Raw genomic sequence first — 23,344 nt, forward strand, 5'->3', positions numbered from 1 at the left:
TTTAACGCTTCCCCTATCTCCTCTGATTCCACACACAACTTCCCACTACTATCCTTGATTGGCCCTAATCCTGGCGAATATTTATCCCTCAATCAACATCACAAATATGAATGATCTGGTTATTATCACATTGCTGTTTGTGGGAGCTTGCTGTGCATACTGGCTGCCGTGTTTCCTGTTTCAAAAAGTCCTTCATTGGCTGTAAAGAGCTTTGAGATGTCCGGTGGTCATGAAAGTCTTAAATATAAATGCAAGTCTTTCTTTTTTTCTTTTTATGGGCAGCATTTTCTTGGCAGGCTTCAGGGTCCTGCTATCAGGCTGAAAAGGGTCACAGAAGTGAGTGGGGAACAGTCACACGGCTGCAATTTTTCTGAATTGGCCAATTAGTGGCCAGAGGATGGGCTCAGTGTTCCTGAAGCCAGAGGGCCAATAGGAGGCTCTCCAGCTTGGACGATGGAGCAGGCTGCTTTTTCAGGTAAGTGAGAGAGAGAGAGAGGCATCTCAAGATGGAGGCAACGTCTCTCCAATGTTCTTAACTTTAAACTAAAAATGGCCTCAGCAGCAAGGCCTGTGGTGTTGAGGTGGAACCCTCCTCTCAGACTGCCTGGGGTCCCTGGGGCACTGGCCTGTCACTTTGTTGCTGGGAGGCCCCGCTGACTGCAGGGACCTGGAGACTGACTGGAAAGTTCCAGTCGGCCTCTGACAATTGGCCTTAATAAGCCATTAAATGATGTAATTGGCTGTGGGTGGGTTGTCCTGCTGCCCCCAACCCACTGCCCCACATACCCCCCATTGGCACCACTGGGAATTGGCCCAGGGTGATATGGAGCTGGGAATGGTCCCTGGGGCGAGATGGAACTGGGAATTGACCTGCCAGCCGATGCCGGAAAATTCCATGCCTGTTCCCCCCCCCGCAACCCCGTGCCCGCCCCCATCGGGACCTGAAAATTCAGCCCTATGACCGTATGACTGTAAGTGTTGTGAACCAGAGGACACAGGGTTCCAGTGCTAGGCCTGGGTCTGAGGCCTCTGCAGTACTGACAGTGGCCACCGCCCCTGGTGGCACTGCTGATACCGCTGAGCTGCTGGTCCTCTGATTGGCCAGCAGCTCATGGAGGCTGGATTTCCACCTTTAAAGGGATGAGGATCCCGGCTTGTGAATCTTTAATTGAAAAACATTGGAGGATTGCTCTGGGGGGGTGGGGGGGCCACGAAAATGCAGAAGTGGGGTTCCCTCTGCCTTTTCGGCCCGGTGCTGGGAGCCCCGCCTCCTACACCAAATTCTGCCACTGAAAGTGACAGGACAAATTGCGAAGACTTTTTTGAATGCGTCCATTGGATGTGAGTATCTCTGGCAAAGTCAGCATTTATTACCCATCCCTAATTGCCTTTGAGAAGGTGGTGGTGAACTGCCTTCTTGAACTGCTCCAGTCCTTGGGATGTAGGTACACCCACAGTGCTGTTAGGAAGGAAGTTCCAGGATTTTGACCCAGCGACAGTGAAGGAGCCATTCTTGAGTGTTGTTGGAGCTGCACCCATCCAGGCAAGTGGAGAGTATTCCATCACACTCCTGACTTGTGCCTTGTAGATGGTGGACAGGCTTTGGGGAGTTAGGAGGTGAGTTACTCGCCTCAGGATTCTTAGCCTCTGACCTGCTCTTGTAGCCACAGTATTTATATGGCTACTCCAGTTCAGTTTCTGGTCAATGGTAACCCCTAGGATGTTGATAATGGGGGATTCAGCGATGGTAATGCTGTTGAATGTCAAGGGGAGATGGTTAGATTCTGTCTTGTTGGAGATGGTCATTGCCTGGCAATTGTGTGGCGCAAATGTTACTTGCCACTTATCAGCCCAAGCCTGGATATTGTCCAGGTCTTGCTGCATTTCTACACGGACTGCTTCAGTACCTGAGGAGTGACAAATGATGCTGAATTGCTGCAGCTAGTTAGAAAAGCATAATGGATCCTATCTGAAAGCAGATTCAACAGTAACTTTCAAAAAAAATTGGATAAATACTTGAAAAGAAAAAAAGTACGTATGGGCTGTGGGGAATGGGAATACTTAGAAAGCTCGACCAAAGAGCTGGCCCAGGAATGATGGGCAGAATGGTCTCCATTTGTGCCTTATTATTATAAGATTTCATGAATGGATGGTTGGTCTAATAGCCGTTATGATCTCCTTGCTCTCTCCATTCTGACCCAGATTGCCTCCAGAGTATTGGTTGGTGTTTCCATGGAGGTGAAGGTACTGACCGATCTCTGGCCGATCTTAGCGAGGGAACTGCTGCAGAGCTGGTGTGGGAGAAACTCTCATCTTCCAAGCTGTGAAGTCACCTATTGAACCCTGTGTTAGTGCAGTCACTGAAGCTCGATGTTAGTGAAATAAAAACCTCTCTCTCTCTTTGGAATTGGGAGGATTTCAGTGGGCCTGAGAAACTGGAGTTCCCTCTGCTAGCACAGGAACCCAGTGATTAATGAATATCACAGTGACAAATCAGTTAGTAACTAACATCAGCAAGGAAAATCCTGACCAGTGCAGAGACCCACACCGGCTCAGATTCCAGCAAGGCTGATAATAGTGATGAGCAACAAGAACCCCAACTAATTTTATTCTTCAGATCAGCCAACAGCAGCTTGACAATTCGACAATCCCTTGGGTGTGTGAACTTCCTTTTCTTAGTTCCTTCCTCTTCTTGTGGTGATATTAGGAACTATGAGCATTAGACAATGCTCACTGCCTCTGTTACATGTTTGTTAATATAAATTCATTCTGTATAAAGGACAGAGGCTGGAGTAACAGGATCTTTATTCTGAAATGGTGCAGAAACTGTTCCTGGCTGTGATCCTCTCTCTCTGTGTTGTGGGTGAGTATGTGTCTCAGTTTGGTGAGCGAGCTGTGGTGTGTTTACTTAAATAGGAATAAGAGCAATAAAATGAGGTAACAGAGAGGGCTGATGAGGGGAGGCGGTGGTGTAGTGGTATTGTCACTGGACTAGTAACCTAGGGTATTGCTCTGGGGACATGGGTTCAAATCCCACCACAGCACAATTTGAATTCAATTAATAAATCTGGAATTAAAAGCCAGTCTAATGATGGCCATGAAACCATTGTCGATTGTTGTAAAAACCCATCTGGTTCACTCATGTCCTTTAGGGAAGGAAATCTGCTGTCCTTACCTGGTCTGGCCTACGTGTGACTCCAAACCCACAGCAATGTGGCTAACTCTGACATGCCCTCTGAAATGGCCTAGCAAGCCACTCAGTTTTATCTAACCGCTACGACGTCAATAAAAAGGAATGAAACTGGACGGACCGCCCGGCATTGACCAAGGCACCGGAAACGACAACGGCAAACCCAGCCCTGTCGACCCTGCAAAATCCTCCGTACTAACAGCTGGGGGCTTCTGCCAAAATTAGGAGAGCTGTCCCACAGACTAGTCAAGCAACAGCCTGACATAGTCATACTCACGGAATAATACCTGACAGACAATGTCCCAGACACTGCCATCACCATCCCCGGGTATGTCCTGTCCCACTGGCAGGACAGACCCAGCAGAGGTGGTGACAGAGTGGTATACAGTAGGGAGGGAGTTGCCCTGGGAATCCTCAACATTGACTCTAGACCCCATGAAGTCTCATGGCAGCAGGCCAAACATGGACAAGGTAACCTCCTGCTGATTACTACCTAACGCCCTCCCTCAGCTGATGAATCAGTACTCCTCTTGAATTGAATTGAACACCACTTGGAGGAAGCACTGAGGGTGGCAAGGGCATAGAATATACTCTGGGTTGGGGACTTCAATGTCCATCACCAAGAGTGGCTTGGTAGCATCACTACTAACCGAGCTGGCCGAGTCCTAAAGGACATATCTGCTAGACTGGGTATACGGCTGGTGGTGAGGAGAAAACATACTTGACCTCGTCCTCACCAATTTGCCTGCCGCAGATGCATCTGTCCATGACAGTATTGGTAGGAATGACCACCGCACAGTCCTTGTGGAGACGATGTCCTGCCTTCACGTTGAGGATACCCTCCATCGTGTTGTGTGGCACTACCACCATGCTAAATGGGATAGATTTCGATCAGAGCTAGCAATGCAAAACTGGCCATCCATGAGGTGCTGTGGGTCATCAGCAGCAGCAGAATGGTACTCAACCACAATCTGTAACCTCATGGCCCGGCATATCCCCCACTCTACCATTACCATCAAGCCAGGAGACCAACCCTGGTTCAATGAAGAGTGCAGGAGGGCATGCCAGGAGCAGCACCAGGTATACCTCAAAATGAGGAGTCAACCTGGTGAAGCTACAACACAGGACTATCTGCGTGCCAAATGCGTAAGCAGCATGCGATAGACAGAGCTAAGCGATCCCATAACCAACGGATCAGATCTAAGCTCTGCAGTCCTGCCACATCCAGCCGTGAATGGTGGTGGACAATTAAACAACTAACTGGAGGAGGTGGCTCCACTATTATCCCCATCCCCAATGATGGGGAGCCCAGCACATCAGTGCGAAAGATAAGGCTGAAGCACTTGCAACAATCTTCAGCCAGAAGTGCTGAGTTGATGATCCATCTCGGCCTCCTCCTGAAGTTCCCAGCATCACAGATGCCAGACTTCAGCCAATTCGATTTACTCCGCGTGATATCAAAAAACGACTGAAGGCACTGGATACTGCAAATGCTATGGGCCCTGACAATATTCCGGCAGTAGTACTGAAGACCTGTGCCCCTAGCCAAGCTGTTCCAGTACAGCTACAACACTGGCATCTACCCGGCAATGTGGAAAATTGCCCAGGTATGTCCTGTACACGAAAAGCTGGGCAAGTCCAACCCGGCCAATTACCACCCCATCTGCCTACTCTCAATCATCAGTAAAGTGATGGAAGGTGTCATCAACAGTGCTATCAAGCAGCACTTGCTTAGCAATAACCTGCTCAGTGATGCTCAGTTTGGGTTCCGCCAGGGCCACTCAGCTACTGATCTCATGTCCAGGCTTGGGCTGATAAGTGGTAAGTAACATTCGCGCCACACAAGTGCCAGGCAAAGACCATCTCCAACAAGAGAGAATCTAACCATCTCCCCTTGACATTCAATGGCATTACCATTGCTGAATCCACCACTATCAATATCCTAGGGGCTACTATTGACCAGAAACTGAACTGGAGTAGCCATATAAATACCATGGCTACAAGAGCAGGTTAGAAGCTAGGAATCCTGCATCGAGTAACTCACCTCCTGACTCCCCAAAGCCTGTCCACCATCTCCAAGGCACAAGTCAGGAGTGTGATGGAATACTGTCCACTTGCCTGGATGGGTGCAGCTCCAACAACACTCAAGAAGCTCGACACCATCCAGGACAAAGCAGCCCGCTTGATTGGCACACCATCCATAAACATTCAGTCCCTCCACCACCAACGCACAGTGGCAGCAGTGTGTACCATCTACAAGATGCACTGCAGCAACACACCAAGGCTCCTTCGACAGCACCTTCCAAACCCGCGACCTCTACCAACTAGAAGGACAAGGGCAGCAAATACATGGGAACACAACCACCTGCAAGTTCCCCTCCAAGTCACACACCATCCTGACTTGGAACTATATCGCCGTTCTTTCACTGTCGCTGGGTCAAAATCCTGGAACTCCCTTCCTAACAGCACTGTGCGTGTGCCTACCCCACATGGACTGCAGCGGTTCAAGAAGGCAGCTCACCACCACCTTCTCAAGGGCAATTAGGGATGGGCAATAAATGTTGGCCTAGCCAGCGACGCCCACATCCCATGAATGAATTTTTAAAAAACAATGCTGTTGATGTGGTGTATATGGACTTACAAATGGCGTTTGATACAATGCCACACAACAGACCTGTGAGCAAGGTTGTAGTTCATGGAATAAAAGGGACGGTAGCAACATGGATACAAAACTGGCTGAGTGACAGGAAACAAAGAGTAGTGGTTAATGGATGTTTTTTGGGCTGGAGGAAGGTTTGTAGTGGAGTTCCCCAGGGATCAGTGTTGGGACCCTTGTTCTTCTGATATATATTAATGACCTGGACCTTGGTATACAGGGCACAATTTCAAAGTTTACAGATGATACAAAACTTAGAAGCATTGTGAACTGTAAGGAGGATAGTTTTGAGCTTCAAAAGGATATAGACAAGTCGGTGGAATGGGCAGACAGGTGGCAGATGAAGTTCAATGCAAAGAAATGTGAGGTGATTCATTTTGGTAGGAAGAACATGGAGAGACAATATAGAATAAAAGGTAGAATGCTAAAGGGGGTGCAGGAGCAGAGGGACCTAGGTGTATATGTGTATAAGTCACTGAAGGTGGCAGGACAGGTTGAGAGAGCGGTTAATAAAGCATACAGTATCCTGGGCTTTATTAATAATTTGAAAAAGTAATGTGCTGTGGATAAAGGGGAACTGCTGGATATACTGTACTTACATTTCCAGAAAGCATTTGATAAGGTGCCACATCAAAGGTTGATGCAGAAAATAAATGCTCATGGTGTCGGGGGTAACATATTGGCATGGATAGAAGATTGGTTAGCTAACAGGAAACAGAGAGTAGGTATAAATGGGTCATTTTCTGGTTGGCAAGATGTAACCAGTGATGTGCCACAGGCATCTGTGCTGGGACCTCAACTTTTTACAATTTATATAAATGATTTGGATGAAGGGACCGAAGGTATGGTTGCTAAATTTTCTGATGTCACAAAGATAGGCAGGAAAGTAAATTGTGAAGAGGACATAAGGAGGCTACAAAGGGATATAGATAGGTTAAGTGAGTGGGCAAAGACCTGGCAAATGGAGTATAATGTGGGAAAGTGTGAAATTCTCCACTTTGGCGGGAAGAATAAAAAAGAAGCATTTTATCTAAATGGTGAGAGATTGCAGAGCTCTGAGATGCAGAGGGATCTGGGTGTCCTAGTGCATGAATCGCAAAAGGTTAGTATGCAGGTACAGCATGTAATTAGGAAAGCTAATAGAACATTATCGTTTATTGTGAGGGGAATTGAATACAAAAGTAGGGAGGTGATGCTTCAGCTACACATGGCATTGGTGAGACCACATCTGGAGTACTGTGTACAGTTTTGGTCTCCTTATTTAATGAAGGATGTAAATGTGTTGGAGGCAGTACAGAGAAGGTTTACTAGACTAATACCTGGAATGGGCGGGCTGTCTTACGAGGAAAGATTGGACAGGCTAGGCTTGTATCCACTGGAATTTAGAAGAGTAAGAGGCGACTTGATTGAAACATTAGATTCTGAGGGGTCTTGACAGGGTGGATGTGGAAAGGATGTTTCCTCATGTGGGAGAATCTCGAACTAGGGGTCACTGTTTAAAAAGAAGGGGTCGCCCATTTAAGACTGAAATTAGGAGAATTTTTTTCTCTGAGGGTTGTGAGTCTTTGGAATTCTCTTCCACAAAAGGCAGTGGAAGCAGAGTCTTTGATATTTTTAAGGCAGAGGCAGATAGATTCTTGATAAGCAAGGGGGTGGAAGGTTATCGGGGGTAGGTGGAAATATGGAGAAATCAGTTCAGCAATGAACTTATTGAATGGAGGAGCAGGCTCGAAGGGCCGAGTGGCCTACTCCTCCTAATTTGTATGTTTGTATATCCGTACGTACGGCATAGAGTACAAGAGCAAGGAGGTTATGTTGAACTTGTATAAGACACTAGTTCGGCCTCAGCTGGAGTATTGCGTCCAGTTCTGGGCACCGCACTTTAGGAAAGACGTGAGGGCATTGGAGAGAGTGCACAAGAGATTCACAAGAATGGTTCCAGGGATGAGGAATTTTAGTTATGAAGGTAGATGAGAGAAGTTGGGACTATTTTCCTTGGAGAAGAGAAGGTTGAGAGGTGATTTGATAAAGGTATTCAAAATCATGAGGGGTCTGGACAGAGTCGATAGAGAGAAACTGTTCCCAGTTGTGAAAGGATTGAGAACGAGAGGGCACAGATTTAAAGTAATGGGTAAGAGAAGCAAAAGTGACATGAGGAAAAACTTTTTCACAGAATCATGGAATTGTTCCAGTGCAGTAGAAAACCATTCGGCCCATCGTGTCTGCACCAGCTCTCCAAATGTTCATATAGCGAGTGGTTAAGGTCTGGAATGCGCTGCCTGAGACTGGGTGGAGGCAGGTTCAACTGAAGCATTCAAAAAGGAATTTGATTATTATATGAAAAGGAAGAATGTGCAGGATTACGGGGAGAAGGTGGGGGAATGGCACTAAGTGAATTGCTTTTTCGGAGTGCCAGTCCAGACACGATGGGCTGAATGGCCTCCTTCTGTGCATGGTTGTGATGCAGGAAACAGCAGGTAGTTTGCACACAGCAAGATCCCACAAACAGCAATGTATTAATAAAAATCTGTTTTTTTGTGATGTTGATTGAGGGATAAATATTGGCCAAGACACCAGGGATAACTCCCCTGCCCTTCTTTGAAATAGTGCCATGAGATCTTTTACATCCACCCAAGCAGGCAGTTGGGTCCTCAGTTTAATGTCACATCTGTATAACAGCACTTCCAACTTTGCAGCACTCCCTCAGTACTGCACTGGAGTGCCAACCTCGACTTTTGTGCTCAAGCTCTGGAGTGGGATTTGAACCTAGAACCTTGTAATTCAGAAACAAAAACAAGAAATGCTGGAAATACTCAGCCTGGTTCTAGTGGGGGGGAGGGGGGTCACTGGCCTGAAACATTAACTCTGCTTCTCTCTCCACAGGTGCTGCCAGGCCTGCTGAGTATTTCCAGCGTTTCTTGTTTTTATTTCAGATTTCCAGCATCTGCAGTATTTTGCTTTTATCTTGTAATTCAGCGATAGGAATGCTACCAACTGAACCACAGCATTCGCAATTATGCTGGTTCATCACTTTAAAGGAGTAGACAAACTGTTGCAGGATGTTTCCTTGACCTTGTTTGACCTAGTGCTGTCAGACTTTATGGGATGCAATTCCCTGGACCGCTACTACCTGACTGTACACCCTGTGTCCACTGGTGGCTCTACACAATCAGGCTGTTTTAGACTCCATCAATAGTCAACTATTTAATGCAACCGGAATTTCTTGTGGGCCAGACAGTGAAGTGGTAATGGGTTCCCCTCCCTGAAAGGCACTGATAAAACAGTTGGGGTTTGATAATAGTCTTGGAATCTTTGATGACCATTTTCCCTGGTGTGGGCAGGCAGTGCCACATTTCCCCACCTCTCCTTCCCAAACTGAATCAGCCCTTGTTTGGGTGCCTGTCCCTGATCTTCTGATGATAAAATCTTCCCTTCTTCCTGTACCTTTGTCTGGTGCAGGAGGAGTGGATCCTGGCGAGTGTTTATCAACCTCACTGAATTTTGAAATACAGAAGATTTCATTAACCCGTCCTCTTAAGCTGCTGTCAGATGATCAGTTGTTTTCCATGGTTTATTTTATTTTTTAAATGTTTCAGGCATAACGGAGGCCTCAGCAATCATTCAGACTCCAGAACTGATCGACGTGAGAGAGGGAAGTTCAGTGCATTTACAATGTGCGATGGAGAATGGCAATGTGGGAAACACTGATGTAGAGTGGAAACTACTGCATGAAAATTCCATAAATGACAAGGTTATCGGGGACCAAGGCAGCATTGGCCAATTCCAACCTTCCAGGGATTCCAAATACAACAGCTTCATTCTCACCATCAGAAACATACAGCAAAGTGACACTGGAACTTACTATTGTGAAATTATAGGAAAAAATAGATTCATCAAAGGAAAGGGAACCAAGATAGAAGTTAGAGGTAAATAGCTTTTAAATATAATTTGCCACATTCTCATCGACAAAGCTGGGAATCTGTTACATACACTGGAATATTCACACTGACTGCACTGGGAATCTGTTAGATAGCAATGGAATATTCACTGTGAAAGTCAGTATTGAGGGAGCGCTGGGATGTCAGAGACGCAGTACTGAGGGAGTGCTGCACTATCGGAGGGTCAGTACTGAGGGAGTGCTGCACTGTCACAGGATCAGTACTGAGGGAGTGCTGCACTGTCGGAGGGTCAGTACTGAGGGAGTGCTGCACTGTCGGAGGGTCAGTACTGAGGAAGCGCTGATCTGTCAGAGGGTCAGTACTGAGGGAGCGCTGCATTGTCAGAGGGTCAGTACTGAAGGAGTGCTGCACTGTCAGAGGGTCAGTACTGAGGGAACCCTGCACTGTTGGAGGGTCAGTACTGAGGGAGTGCTGCACTGTCGGAGGGTCAGTATTGAGGGAGTGCTGCACTGTTGGAGGGTCAGTATTGAGGGAGTGCTGCACAGTCGGAGGGTCAGTACTGATGGAGTGCTGCACTGTCGGAGGGTCAGTACTGAGGGAGTGCTGCACTGTCGGAGGGTCAGTATTGAGGGAGTGCTGCACTGTCGGAGGGTCAGTACTGAGGAAGCGCTGATCTGTCAGAGGGTCAGTACTGAGGGAGTGCTGCACTGTCGGAGGGTAAGTACTGAGGGAGCGCTGCACTGTCAGAGGGTCAGTACTGAAGGAGTGCTGCACTGTCAGAGGGTCAGTACTGATCAAGTCGGCATAAGGAGGGAGGAAGTGTTGGGTATTCTAAAGGGCATTACGGTGGACAAGTCCCCAGGTCCGGATGGGATCTATCCCAGGTTACTGAGGGAAGTGAGAGGGGAAATAGCTGGGGCCTTAACAGATATCTTTGCAGCATCCTTAAACACGGGTGAGGTCCCGGAGGACTGGAGAATTGCTAATGTTGTCCCCTTGTTTAAGAAGGGTAGCAGGGATAATCCAGGTAATTATAGACCGGTGAGCCTGATGTCAGTGGTAGGGAAGCTGCTGGAGAAGATACTGAGGGATGGGATCTATTCCCATTTGGAAGAAAATGGGCTTATCAGTGATAGGCAACATGGTTTTGTGCAGGGAAGGTCATGTCTTACCAACTTAATAGAATTCTTTGAGGAAGTGACAAAGTTGATTGATGAGGGAAGGGCTGTAGATGTCATATACATGGACTTCAGTAAGGCGTTTGATAAGGTTCCCCATGGTAGGCTGATGGAGAAAGTGAAGTCGCATGGGGTCCAGGGTGTACTAGCTAGATGGATAAAGAACTGGCTGGGCAACAGGAGACAGAGAGTAGCAGTGGAAGGGAGTTTCTCAAAATGGAGCCGTGTGACCAGTGGTGTTCCACGTGGATCCGTGCTGGGACCACTGTTGTTTGTGATATACATAAATGATTTGGAGGAAAGTATAGGTGGTCTGATTAGCAAGTTTGCAGACGACACTAAGATTGGTGGAGTAGCAGATAGTGAAGGGGACTGTCAGAGAATACAGCAGAATATAGATAGATTGGAGAGTTGGGCAGAGAAATGGCAGATGGAGTTCAATCAGGGTAAATGCGAGGTGATGCATTTTGGAAGATCCAATTCAAGAGTGAACTATACAGTAAATGGAAAAGTCTTGGGGAAAATTGATGTACAGAGAGATTTGGGTGTTCAGGTCCATTGTTCCCTGAAGGTGGCAACACAGGTCAATAGAGTGGTCAAGAAGGCATACGGCATGCTTTTCTTCATTGGACGGGGTATTGAGTACAAGAGTTGGCAGGTCATGTTACAGTTGTATAGGACTTTACTGAGTTGGATGATCAGCCAAATCATAATGAATGGCAGAGCCGCTCGAAGGGCTGAATGGCCTACTCCTGCTCCTATTTTCTATGTTTCTATGTTTCGATAAAGTTGTTGTTTTCCCTTACATTGGTTATTCTTGCGGATTGTCCTGATGAGTGCAAGGTGAAAAGCTTCGACAACATGTCTCTATTTTCAGCAATACTCAGACAAAAAGTACTAAAAAACACAATGGGACTAAAGATTGACAAGTCCCTCAGACCTGTTAACCTGCATCCTAGGGTCAGAAGAAGTGGCTGCAGAGATAATGGATGCATTGGTTGTAATCTTCAAAAATTCCCTAAATTCTGGAAAGGTCCCAGCAGGTTAGAAAACTGCAAATATAATATTGAAGAAAGCAGGGAGACAGAAAGCAGAAAACTACAGACCAGTTAGCCTAACATCTGTCATTGGGAAAATGCTAGAATCCATTATTAAGGAAGTAGTAGCAGGAAATTTGGAAAATCAGAATGAAATCAGGTAGAGTCCATCTCTGACACTTCCCTTCCCTTCCTCGACTTCTCTGTCTCCATCTCTGGGGATAGGTTGTCTACTAATATCTATTATAAGTCCTCTGACTCCCACAGCTACCTCGACTACACTTCTTCACACCCTACCTCCTGTAAGGACTCCATTCCATTCTCCCAGTTTCTTCGTCTCCGACGCATCTGCTCTGATGATGCTACCTTCCATGACAGCGCTTCTGATATGTCTTCCTTTTTCCTCAACCGAGGATTCACCCCCACTGTGGTTGACAGGGCCCTCAAACGTGTCCGGCCCATTTCCCACACCTCTACCCTCACCCCTTCCCCTCCCTCCTAGAACCGTGACAGGATTCCCCTTGTCCTCACTTTCCACCCCATCAGCCTCCATATCCAAAGGATCATCCTCTGCCATTTCCGCCTCCTCCAGCATGATGCCACTACCAAATGCATCTTCTCCTCCCTTCCCCTGTCAGCATTCCGAAGGGATCATTCCCTCCGTGACACCCTGGTCCGCTCCTCCATTACCCCTACCACCTCGTCCCCTTCCCATGGCATCTTCCCCTGCAATCGCAGGAGGTGTAATACCTGCCCATTTACCTCCTCTCTCCTCACTATCCCAGGCCCCAAACACTCCTTTCAGGTGAAGCAGCGATTTACTTGTACTTCTTTCAATGTAGTATACTGTATTCGCTGCTCACAGTGTGGTCTCCTCTCCATTGGGGAGACCAAATGCAGACTGGGTGACCGCTTTGCGGAACACCTCCACTCAGTCCGCAAGCAGGACCCTGAGCTTCCAGTCGCTTGCCATTTCAACACTCCCCCCTGCTCTCATGCTCACATCTCTGTCCTGGGATTGCTGCAGTGTTCCAGTGAACATCAACGCAAGCTCGAGGAACAGCATCTCATTTACCGATTTGGCACACTGCAGCCTGCCGGACTGAACATTGAGTTCAATAATTTCAGAGCATGACAGGCCCCCCATTTTATTTCTATTTTTAGTTATTTTTTTCTTTTTCCTTTTTTTATATATTTTTTGTGTTTATTTTATTTTATTTCATCTTGTTCAGTTTGCTTGCCCACTTTTTTTTTCATGTTTGTACTTGTGGCTGTTCAGTTTACAGTCCATTAACACCCTCTCTGTACTAATGCTTTGTCTTTCAACACACCATTAACATATTGTTTACCTTTGCTCCATGACCTTCTGGTCAGCTATTCTGTGACCTTGTCCTATCTACACCTTCTCCTTTGTTTTCTCTTGCCCCACTCCCGCCTTACTTGCTTATAACCTTTTACATTTCTAATATTTGCCAGCTCTGATGAAGGGTCACTGACCTGAAATATTAACTCTGTTTCTCTCTTCACAGATGCTGCCAGACCTGCTGGGTATTTCCAGCATTTCTTGTTTTTATTTCAGGTAGAGTCAACATGGTTTTATGAAAGGGAAATCATGTTTAACAAATTTATTAGAGTTATTTGAGGATGTAACAAGCAGGGTGGATAAAGGGGGAGACCACAATGTCGTGTATTTGGATTTCCAAAAGGCATTCGATAAGGTGCCACATAGAAGGTTACTGCTCAAGTGTTTCCAAAGACACTCCAGAGGTTAAGTGAGTGGGCAAAAATTTGGTTGATAGAGTATAATGTGGGAAAATGTGAGGTTATTCACTTTGGTAGAAAGAATAGAAGAGCAGAATATTATTTAATTAGGCAAAGTCTGCTGAATGCTGAGGTACAGAGGGACCTTGTACACAAAGAACAAAGAACAGTACAGCACAGGAACAGGCCATTCGGCCCTCCAAGCCTGCGCCGATCTTGGCCTGTTGGCCGAATCACAAAAAATCAGCATGCAGGTACAGTGAGTAATTCGGAAGGCAAATGGAATGTTGGCCTTTATTGCAAGGGGGAATGGAATATAAAAACAGGGAAGTCTTGCGACAACTGTCCAGGGCGTTGGTGAGACCGGACCTAGAGTATTGTGTACAGTTTTGATCTCCTTACTTAAGGAGGGATATACTTGCATTGGAGGCAATTCAGAGAAGGTTGACTAGATTGATTCCTGGGATGAAGGGGTTGTCTTATGAGGAAAGGTTGATCAGGTTGTGCCTATATTCATTAGAGTTTAGAAGAATGAGAGGTGATCTTATTGAAACATATACAATTCTGAGGCGGCTTGACAGGGTAGATGCTGAGATGATGTTTCCCCTCGTGGGGGAATCTAGGACTATGAGGCACAGTTTCAGAATAAGGGGTCTTCATTTACGACAGAAATGAGGAGGAATTTCTTCTCTGAGGGTGGTTAATCTTTGGAATTCTCTTCCCCAGTGAGCAGTGGAGGCTGGGTCATTGAGTACATTCAAGGCTGAGTTAGACAGAGTTTTCATCTGCAAGGGAGTCAAGAGTTATGTGGGGTCAGGCAGGAAAGTGGTGTTGAGGCTGCAATCAGATCAGCTGTGATCTTATTAAATGGCTCAATGGGCCGAATGTCCTATTCCTGCTCCTAATTCTTATGTTTTATGTTTTCAAAATACAATAAATTGATTTTTTCACAGAGTCATATGAAGATGATGATTGATGTTCTGTTCCCCTGTTCCACTCTATCTCTCCCTTTCTCTCTGTCCACTTATTGAACACAAAAAACAATAAGTTTCTGATCAGGCTATTCTGCTTGTTCTGTCTCACACTCACACACTGGCCAGACATTTATGGTCCCCCCTGAAGCCGGGTGAGAGGCGGGGGGCACAGAGAATCGTGACGGGTAGCAGGGGACAGACAGCCTGTTGCCAAGCCATCTTCCCGAGGACGGGATAGGCTGACAATGGCCTTCCTGCCCTGAGGCCAATTGAGGCCCTTAGGTGGCCTATTAACAGCCAATTTAAGGCCTCTTCCCGCCACCGCTAGATCTTGCCAGAGAGGATCTCTTGTAACATGAGGCACACTCCTTGCGGGCTTGGGGGTGGTGGTGGTGTCTCTCCTGCATGGGCAATCTGGAGCACCCCCGCTGGGAACCACTTCAACCCCCAGGATCCCCTCCCCCCGGACTGCACAACTGCCTCTTCGCCCCCTCACTAGGGCCTTCCAGACTGGTCCTGGTGATCCCACCTCATTTACCTGAGGTCCGGGTTCCACCACTGGGCCTGGGTCCGAGGCCTCTGCAGTCCCATCAATGGCCACTGCTCCCGATGGCGTTGCTGACACGACTAAACTGCTGGCCCTCTGATTGGCTGGCAGCTCGGAGCAGAATGGACAGGATTCCCGGCTTGTGAAACTTTTATTTAAAAAGACTGGAGGATCGCTCCAAGGATGGGGGTTGTGGGGGGGCGGGGGGGGGGGGCGCGAAAAGGCAGAAGCGGGGTTACCCCTGCCTTTTCAGCTCGGCACCGGGATCCCCACCTCCAGCACACAATCCAGCAGGTTCACAGTCAGCCTCTCGGAAACATCCCAGTATCTGTTTCCACTAAATAAAGGTTTTGAAATTGGACAGTTTGATATTTTTCAAACTGTTTCAAACATCAACCACACAGGAAGTGTAAAAAGCTGAACTGACATATTTCAACATCTGGATTGGATGTTGCCTCTTTACTTTCTGACTTAGTTTCGGGGCCTTCTTGCTTTGCTGCCTGGCCCTCTCAGCACCGTCCATTGGTGGCTCTACATCAGGTGCAGACTCAGGCCCAGCTTTTAACGGAAGCCTGAATATCCTGGGGCAATATCAAAGAGCAGGGGCTCTGTAGCACCAGGAGCATTCTTCATAGGGCAAGTATAAGATTGGAACTGAGCTAGCTAGGGGCAGTCCCAGCCGCTGTACCCCCTACCCCCACCCCTTACCATTACCGCCACCAACCCCCCCCCACCCCCCACCCCCAGAAAGGATATTTTGGATTTAGAGGGGGCACAGTGCAGATTCACCAGAACGATAGCAGGTTTGTATTCCCTTGCATTTAGAAGGTTGAGGGGGATCTAGTAGAGGTGTTTACAATGGTGAAAGGATTCAATGGAATAGATACAGAGAACCTATTTCCTCTGGTGGGAGGTTCCAGAACAATGGGGCACAATGTTAAAATAGAGCCCGGCTGCTCAGGGTTTAAATTAGGAAGCACCTCTTCACACAAAGGAAAAGGCAAGTGTGAAATTCTCCTCTCCCTGAAATCTCTGAATGATTGGGGTCAATTGAAATTTTCAAGTCTCTCGCCATTTAGAAAATATTCTGATTTTATTGGCTGCATTGCACCACATTCTGTGGGCTCTGTTGCCCCACATTCTGCGGGCTCTGTTGCTCCACATTCTGCGGGCTCTGTTGCTCCATATTCTTTGGGTTCTGTTGCTCCACATTCTGCGGGTTCTGTTGCTCCACATTCTGTGGGTTCTGTTGCACCACATTCTGCGGGTTCTGTTGCTCCACATTCTGTGGGTTCTGTTGCACCACATTCTGTGGGTTCTGTTGCTCCACATTCTGTGTGTTCTGTTGCTCCACATTCTGTGTGTTCTGTTGCCCCACATTCAGCGGGCTCTGTTGCCCCACATTCAGTGGGCTCTGTTGCCCCACATTCTGTGGGTTCTGTTGCCCCACATTCAGTGGGCTCTGTTGCCCCACATTCTGCGGGTTCTGTTGCCCCACATTCAGCGGGCTCTGTTGCCCCACATTCAGTGGGCTCTGTTGCCCCACATTCTGTGGGTTCTGTTGCCCCACATTCAGTGGGCTCTGTTGCCCCACATTCTGCGGGTTCTGTTGCCCCACATTCTGCGGGCTCTGTAGCCCCACATTCAGTGGGCTCTGTTGCCCCACATTCTGCGGGCTCTGTTGCCCCATATTCTGTGGGTTCTGTTGCCCCACATTCTGCGGGCTCTGTTGCCCCACATTCTGCAGGCTCTGTTGCCCCACATTCTGCGGGCTCTGTTGCTCCACATTCTGTGTGTTCTGTTGCTCCACATTCTGTGGGTTCTGTTGCTCCACATTCTGTGTGTTCTGTTGCTCCACATTCTGTGGGTTCTGTTGCTCCACATTCTGTGTGTTCTGTTGCTCCACATTCTGCGGGCTCTGTTGCTCCACATTCTGCGGGTTCTGTTGCCCCACATTCTGCGGGCTCTGTTGCTCCACATTCTGCGGGTTCTGTTGCTCCACATTCTGTGGGTTCTGTTGCCCCACATTCAGTGTGTTCTGTTGCCCCACATTCTGTGGGTTCTGTTGCCCCACATTCAGTGGGCTCTGTTGCCCCACATTCTGCGGGCTCTGTTGCCCCACATTCAGTGGGCTCTGTTGCCCCACATTCTGCGGGCTCTGTTGCCCCACATTCTGCGGGTTCTGTTGCCCCACATTCTGCGGGCTCTGTTGCCCCACATTCTGCAGGCTCTGTTGCCCCACATTCAGTGGGCTCTGTTGCCCCACATTCTGCGGGTTCTGTTGCCCCACATTCAGTGGGCTCTGTTGCCCCACATTCTGCGGGTTCTGTTGCCCCACATTCAGTGGGCTCTGTTGCCCCACATTCTGCGGGCTCTGTTGCCCCTCATTCAGTGGGCTCTGTTGCCCCACATTCTGCGGGTTCTGTTGCCCCACATTAAGTGGGCTCTGTTGCCCCACATTCAGTGGGCTCTGTTGCCCCACATTCTGCGGGCTCTGTTGCCCCACATTCAGTGGGCTCTGTTGCCCCACATTCTGCGGGCTCTGTTGCCCCACATTCAGTGGGCTCTGTTGCCCCACATTCTGCGGGCTCTGTTGCCCCACATTCAGTGGGCTCTGTTGCCCCACATTCTGCGGGCTCTGTTGCCCCACATTCAGTGGGCTCTGTTGCCCCACATTCTGCGGGCTCTGTTGATTGCAGGCCTGCAGTTATTTGCAATAAATTTCATCTGCAATTGTTTTGCCCACTTAAATATTTCGTCAATCTCTTTCTGTTGTTTCTGGGCTGTCTTCTCCAATTCCACTCTCACTCCTCATTTACTGTAATCTGGTGTAATGACTTTTCACTGGGTTTCTGATTAACATGAATTGGAAGCAATGGGTTGTCCAAGCACTAATTCCTGGAGCGCCCCACTCAGTCTTCACTCCCATCCCCACCGCACAACATTTTCCTAATAAGGAACTAATACAAAATAAAAATACTGCAGATGCTGGAAATCTGAAATTAAAACAGAAAATGCTGGAAATACTCAGCAGGTCTGGCAGCATCTGTGGAGAGAGAAGCAGAGTTAATTTCATATTGATATCCAAGTTGACCTTTGAACCCCAACAGTGTAACTAGTAGCATTTTGTGTGAAACGTTGTCTGATGCCTTTTGGAAATGTAATTACCCTCCATCATGGGCTTATTACAGTCCACTTAGGATAACACTTCCTCAAAGAAATCGAGGAGGTTGATCACACAAGACCATCCCCTTCTGAACCCGTGTTGTTTGTGTTTCCTGTAATTACTGTGTAACCAATATTCTAGTTGAAATCCTGAGCATCAATTCTTTTATTTTAGGCAGTAGTGTGGTGAGCTGAACCAATGCACTGGGTCAGCATTCCAGACTATTCTCTTAATTCAATACAAACCCATGTTGCCCTGATCATCTCTTTAAACACTCAGGATATGCTGAAACTGATACTGAATTCTTGATTTTTTTCCCTTAAAGGTGACAGTTTTCCCATTCTGTCTCAGCCGGAAGTGCAGAATATCAGTGAGGGCCACACTGCCCAGTTGCAATGCTCTGTCAATAATATCGATTTGAAAAATACCGACTTACACTGGTACCGACGCAGTCTGAGAGGATTTCAGCGGTTTATAACACACCGCGCTAAGGATATTGTGGAAATGGATGAAAATTTAAGAAACCATTTTCAATCTACCAGAGATGTCTCCAAGAATGAAGTCATTCTAACAATCTCAAACATTCTGCTCGAAGATGCAACTGTCTATTACTGTACGGTATGGTCAGACGTGTATGGGAGTGGAACCCAGCTGAATGTAATCAGTAAGTACATTTTCAAAGTTTGTTCTCAGGATTTGCTGACATGGCCTCATTTATTACCCATCCCTTGTTGTCTTGAGCAGCCGTTGTTGGGCTTTCTCCTTGAAACAGTGCAGTCCTTGTGCTGAGGATGCCTGCACAATGGACTTGGGTAGGGATTTCAAAATCTCTGCCTCAGTGATGAGAAGGTTCCACACAGGAGATTAGTAAACAAAATTAGAGCACATGGGATTGGGGGTAATATACAGGTATGGATTGAGAATTGGTTAATAGACAGAAAGCAGAGAGTAGGAATAAACAGGTCATTCTCAGGATGGCAGTCTGTGACTAGTGGGGTACCGCAAGGATCAGTGCCGGGTCACAATCTATATCAATGATTTGGATGTGGTGACCAATTGTAATATTTCCAACTTTGCTGATGACACAAAACTAGGTGGGAATGTAAGTTGTGAGGAGGATGCAAGGAAGCTTCAAGGGGATTTAGACAGGCTAAGTGAATAGGCAAAAACATGGCAGCTGGAATATAATTTGAATGAGTGTGAAGTGATCCACTTTGGTAGAAAAAAACAGAAAGGCAGAGTATTTCTTAAATGGTGAGAGATTGGGAAGTGTTGATGTCCAAAAGTGTCCTTGTTCATGAGTCACTAAAAGCTGGTATGCAGGTGCAACAAGCAATTAGGAAGGCAAATGGGATGTTGGCCTTCATTTCAAGGGGATTTGAGTACAGATTTGAAGTCTTGCTGCAATTGTATAGAGCCTTGGTGAGACCGCACCTGGAGTATTGTGTACAGTTTTGATCTCCTTATCTCAGGAAGGGTATACTTGCCATAGAGAGAGTGCAACAGAGGTTCACCAGACTAATCCCTGGAATGGTGGGATTGTTTTATGAGGAGAGATTGAGGAAACTGGGCCTGTATCCTCTAGAGTTTCGAAGAATGAAAGGTGATCTCATTGAAACTTACAAAATTCTTACAGGGTGTAACAGGGTAGATGTTGTTTCAGATGTGTATAGGATGTTTCCTCTGGCTGGTGAGTCTAGAACCAGGGGACACAGCCTCAGAATGAGGGGGAGGACATTTAAGAGTGAGATGAGGAGGAATTTCTTCACTCAGAGGGTGGTGAATCTGTGGAATTCTCTACCTCAGAGGGCTGTGGAAGCTCAATCATTGAGTATGTTCAAGACAGGAATCAATAGATATCTGGATACTAATGACATCAAGGGATATGGGGATAGTGGGGGAAAATGGCTTCGAGTAGATGATCAACCATGATCTGTTTGAATGTCAGAGCAGGCTCGATGGGCTGAATGGCCTACTCCTGCTCCGATGTTCCTATATCCTAAAGGATCTATGATATATGTCCAAGTCAGCATGATGTGCAACCTGGAGAAAACCTTGGAGTTGATAGTATTCCTGTTATAATTCTGGTCGGAATGGTAAAGTCTGCAGAGTTAGAGGTGTTATAGTGCTTCCTATAGATGGTACTTACTGCAGTCACCTTGTGACAGTGTTGGAGGGGACTGGTATTGACTGCAATGGCTGGGGTACTGATAAAGAAGATGGCTCTGTGTCCACTCTCTCTTTCTCTATCATATGTATTCCTCTCTAAATTCCTCAGATGTCACACTGACATTTTTAAACAGTCCATGTAATGCAGGTGATAATTAGAGCTTGTTTGCTTCAGAATTGACTTTAAAACGTAAGAATTAGGAGCAGGAATTGGCCATTCAGCCCCTCAAGCCTCCTCCACCATTCAATAAGGTCATGGCTGATCTGATTGTGGCCTCAACTCCACTTTTCTGCCTGTTCTCCATAACCCTTGACTCCCTTGTAGCTCAAACCTCTGTCTAAATCAACCTTGAATATATTCAATGACCCAGCCTCCACTGCTCTCGGGGGAATTTATGACCCTCTGAGAGAAGAAATTCCTCCTCATCTCCGTCTTAAATGGGAGATCCCTTATTCTAAAACTGTTCTAGATTCCCCCACGATGGGAAGCATCCTTTCAACATCTACTCTGGAAAGGCCCCTTAGAATCTTATATGCTTCAATAAGATCACCTCTCATTCTTCTAAATTCCAATGAATATCAGCCCAACCTGCTCAACCTTTCCTCATTAGAAAACCCATTCATCCCAGGAATCAACCTAGTGAACTTTCTCCAAACTGCTTCCAATGCAAGTATATCTCTCCTTAAGTAAGGAGACCAAAACTGTACACAGTACTCAAAATATGTTCTCATCAATGCCCTGTACAGTTATAGCAAGACTTCCCTACTTTTATACTCCCACTCCTTGCAATAAAGGCCAACATTCCATTTGCCGTCCTAATTACTCACAGTACCTGCATGTTGATTTTTTTGTGATTCATGTACAAGGTCACCCAGATCCCTCAGGACCACAGCATTTGTTGTCTGCCTCCATTTAAATAATAACTTGTTTTCTATTCTTCCTACCAAAGTGGACAACCTCACATTTTGCAACATGATATTCCATCTGCCAAATTTTTTCCCATTTACTGAAGCCTTTGCAGACTCTCTTTGTGTCCTCCTCACAACTTGCTTATCTTTGGAACTCAGAGAGAGAGAGACACTGTGAGGTTCTTGAGCAAATTGTCACAGGGAGTAACAAGGTATTGGAGGTTTTGGAAGGCTTAAGAGTAGACAAATCTCCAGGTCCGGATGATGTGTGTCCCAGGATGCTGTGGGAGGCGAGGGTGGAGATTGCAGGGGCTCTGACCCTAATTTTTAATTCCTCTCTGGCCACGGGGGAGGTGCCAGAGGACTGGAGAACAGCTAATGTGGTCCCACTATTTAAGAAAGGTTGTAGAGATAAGCCAGGGAACTACAGACCAGTGAGTCTCACGTCAGTGGTAGGGAAACTATTGGAGAAAATTCTGAAGGAGAGAATCTATCTCCACTTGGAGAGGCAAAATTTGATTAGGAATAGTCAGCATGGCTTTTTCAGAGGGAGGTCATGCTTAACAAATTTAATTGAATTTTTTGAGCATGTGACCAGGTGTGTAGATGAGGGTAGTGCAGTTGATGTAGTTTACATGGATTTCAGCAAAGCCTTTGACAAGGCCCCACATGGGAGACTTATCAAGAAAGCAAGTGCACATGGGATACAAGGTAACTTGATAAGGTGGATTCAAAATTGGCTTAGCTGTAGGAGACAGAGAGTGATGACAGACGGCTGTTTTTTTGAATGGAAGCCAGTGTCCAGTGGCGTACCACCGGGATCTGTGCTGGGTCCCCTATTGGTAGTCATTTATATAAATGACATAGATGACTATGTGGGGGGTAGGATCAGTAAGTTCACGGATGACATAAAGATTGGCCGAGTGGTTAACAGTGAGGTTGAGTGTCTTGGGTTACAGGAAGATATAGACGGGATGGTCAAATGGGCAGAAAAGTGGCAGATGGAATTTAACCCTGAAAAGTGTGAGGTGATACACTTTGGAAGGAGTAATGTGACACGGAAGTATTCAATGAATGGCCTGACACTGGGAAGTTCCGAGGAACAAAGGGACCTTGGCGTGTTTGTCTATCGATCTCTGAAGGCAGAAGGGCAGGTTAATAGGGTGGTGAAAAAGGCATATGGGACACTTGCCTTTATCAATCGAGGCATAGATCACAAAACAGGGAGGTCATGTTGGAGTTGTATAGAACTTTGGTAAGGCCACAGCTGGAGTACTGTGTGCAATTCTGGTCGCCACATTATGGGAAGGATGTGATTGCACTGGAGGGGGTGCAGAGGTAATTCACCAGGATGTTGCCTGGGATGGGACATTTAAGCTATGAGGAGAGGTTGGATAGGCTTGGGTTGTTTTCACTGGAGCAGAGAAGACTAAGGGGTGACCTGATCGAGGTGTTCAAGATAATGAGGGGCATGGACAGGGTGGATAGGGAGCAGCTGTTCCCCTTAGTTGAAGGGTCAGTTACGAGGGGTCACAAGTTTAAGGTGAGGGGCAGTAGGTTTAAGGGGGATTTGAGGAAGAACTTTTTTACCCAGAGGGTGGTGACTGTCTGGAATGCCCTGCCTGGGAGGGTGGTAGAGGCAGGTTGCCTCACATCCTTTAATAAGTACCTGGATGAGCACTTGGCACGTCATAACATTCAAGGCTATGGGCCAAGTGCTGGCAAATGGGATTAGGTAGACAGGTCAGGTGTCTTTAATGCATTGGTGCAGACTCGATGGGCCGGATGGCCTCTTCTGCACTGTATTATTCTGTGATTCTGTGATTTGTATCGTCCACAAATTTGGCTACAATACACA

General features: G+C 46.9%; 1 protein-coding gene across 1 annotated transcript in view; it reads left to right on the forward strand.

Annotated features, from left to right (window-relative positions):
- Positions 1–2,705: 2,705 nt before the first annotated feature.
- Positions 2,706–23,344, forward strand: part of LOC137359981 (uncharacterized) — a 214,492-nt gene continuing 193,853 nt past the window's right edge. The window contains exons 1-3 of the mRNA XM_068025575.1: positions 2,706–2,863; positions 9,443–9,772; positions 18,734–19,072. Of these exons, the coding sequence (XP_067881676.1) occupies positions 2,815–2,863; positions 9,443–9,772; positions 18,734–19,072 (718 nt within the window). The 5' untranslated portion in view covers positions 2,706–2,814. The remainder of the gene's footprint in view (positions 2,864–9,442; positions 9,773–18,733; positions 19,073–23,344) is intronic.

This window comes from Heterodontus francisci, unplaced genomic scaffold, assembly GCF_036365525.1.
Source record: "Heterodontus francisci isolate sHetFra1 unplaced genomic scaffold, sHetFra1.hap1 HAP1_SCAFFOLD_410, whole genome shotgun sequence".
Classification (NCBI taxonomy): domain Eukaryota; kingdom Metazoa; phylum Chordata; class Chondrichthyes; order Heterodontiformes; family Heterodontidae; genus Heterodontus; species Heterodontus francisci.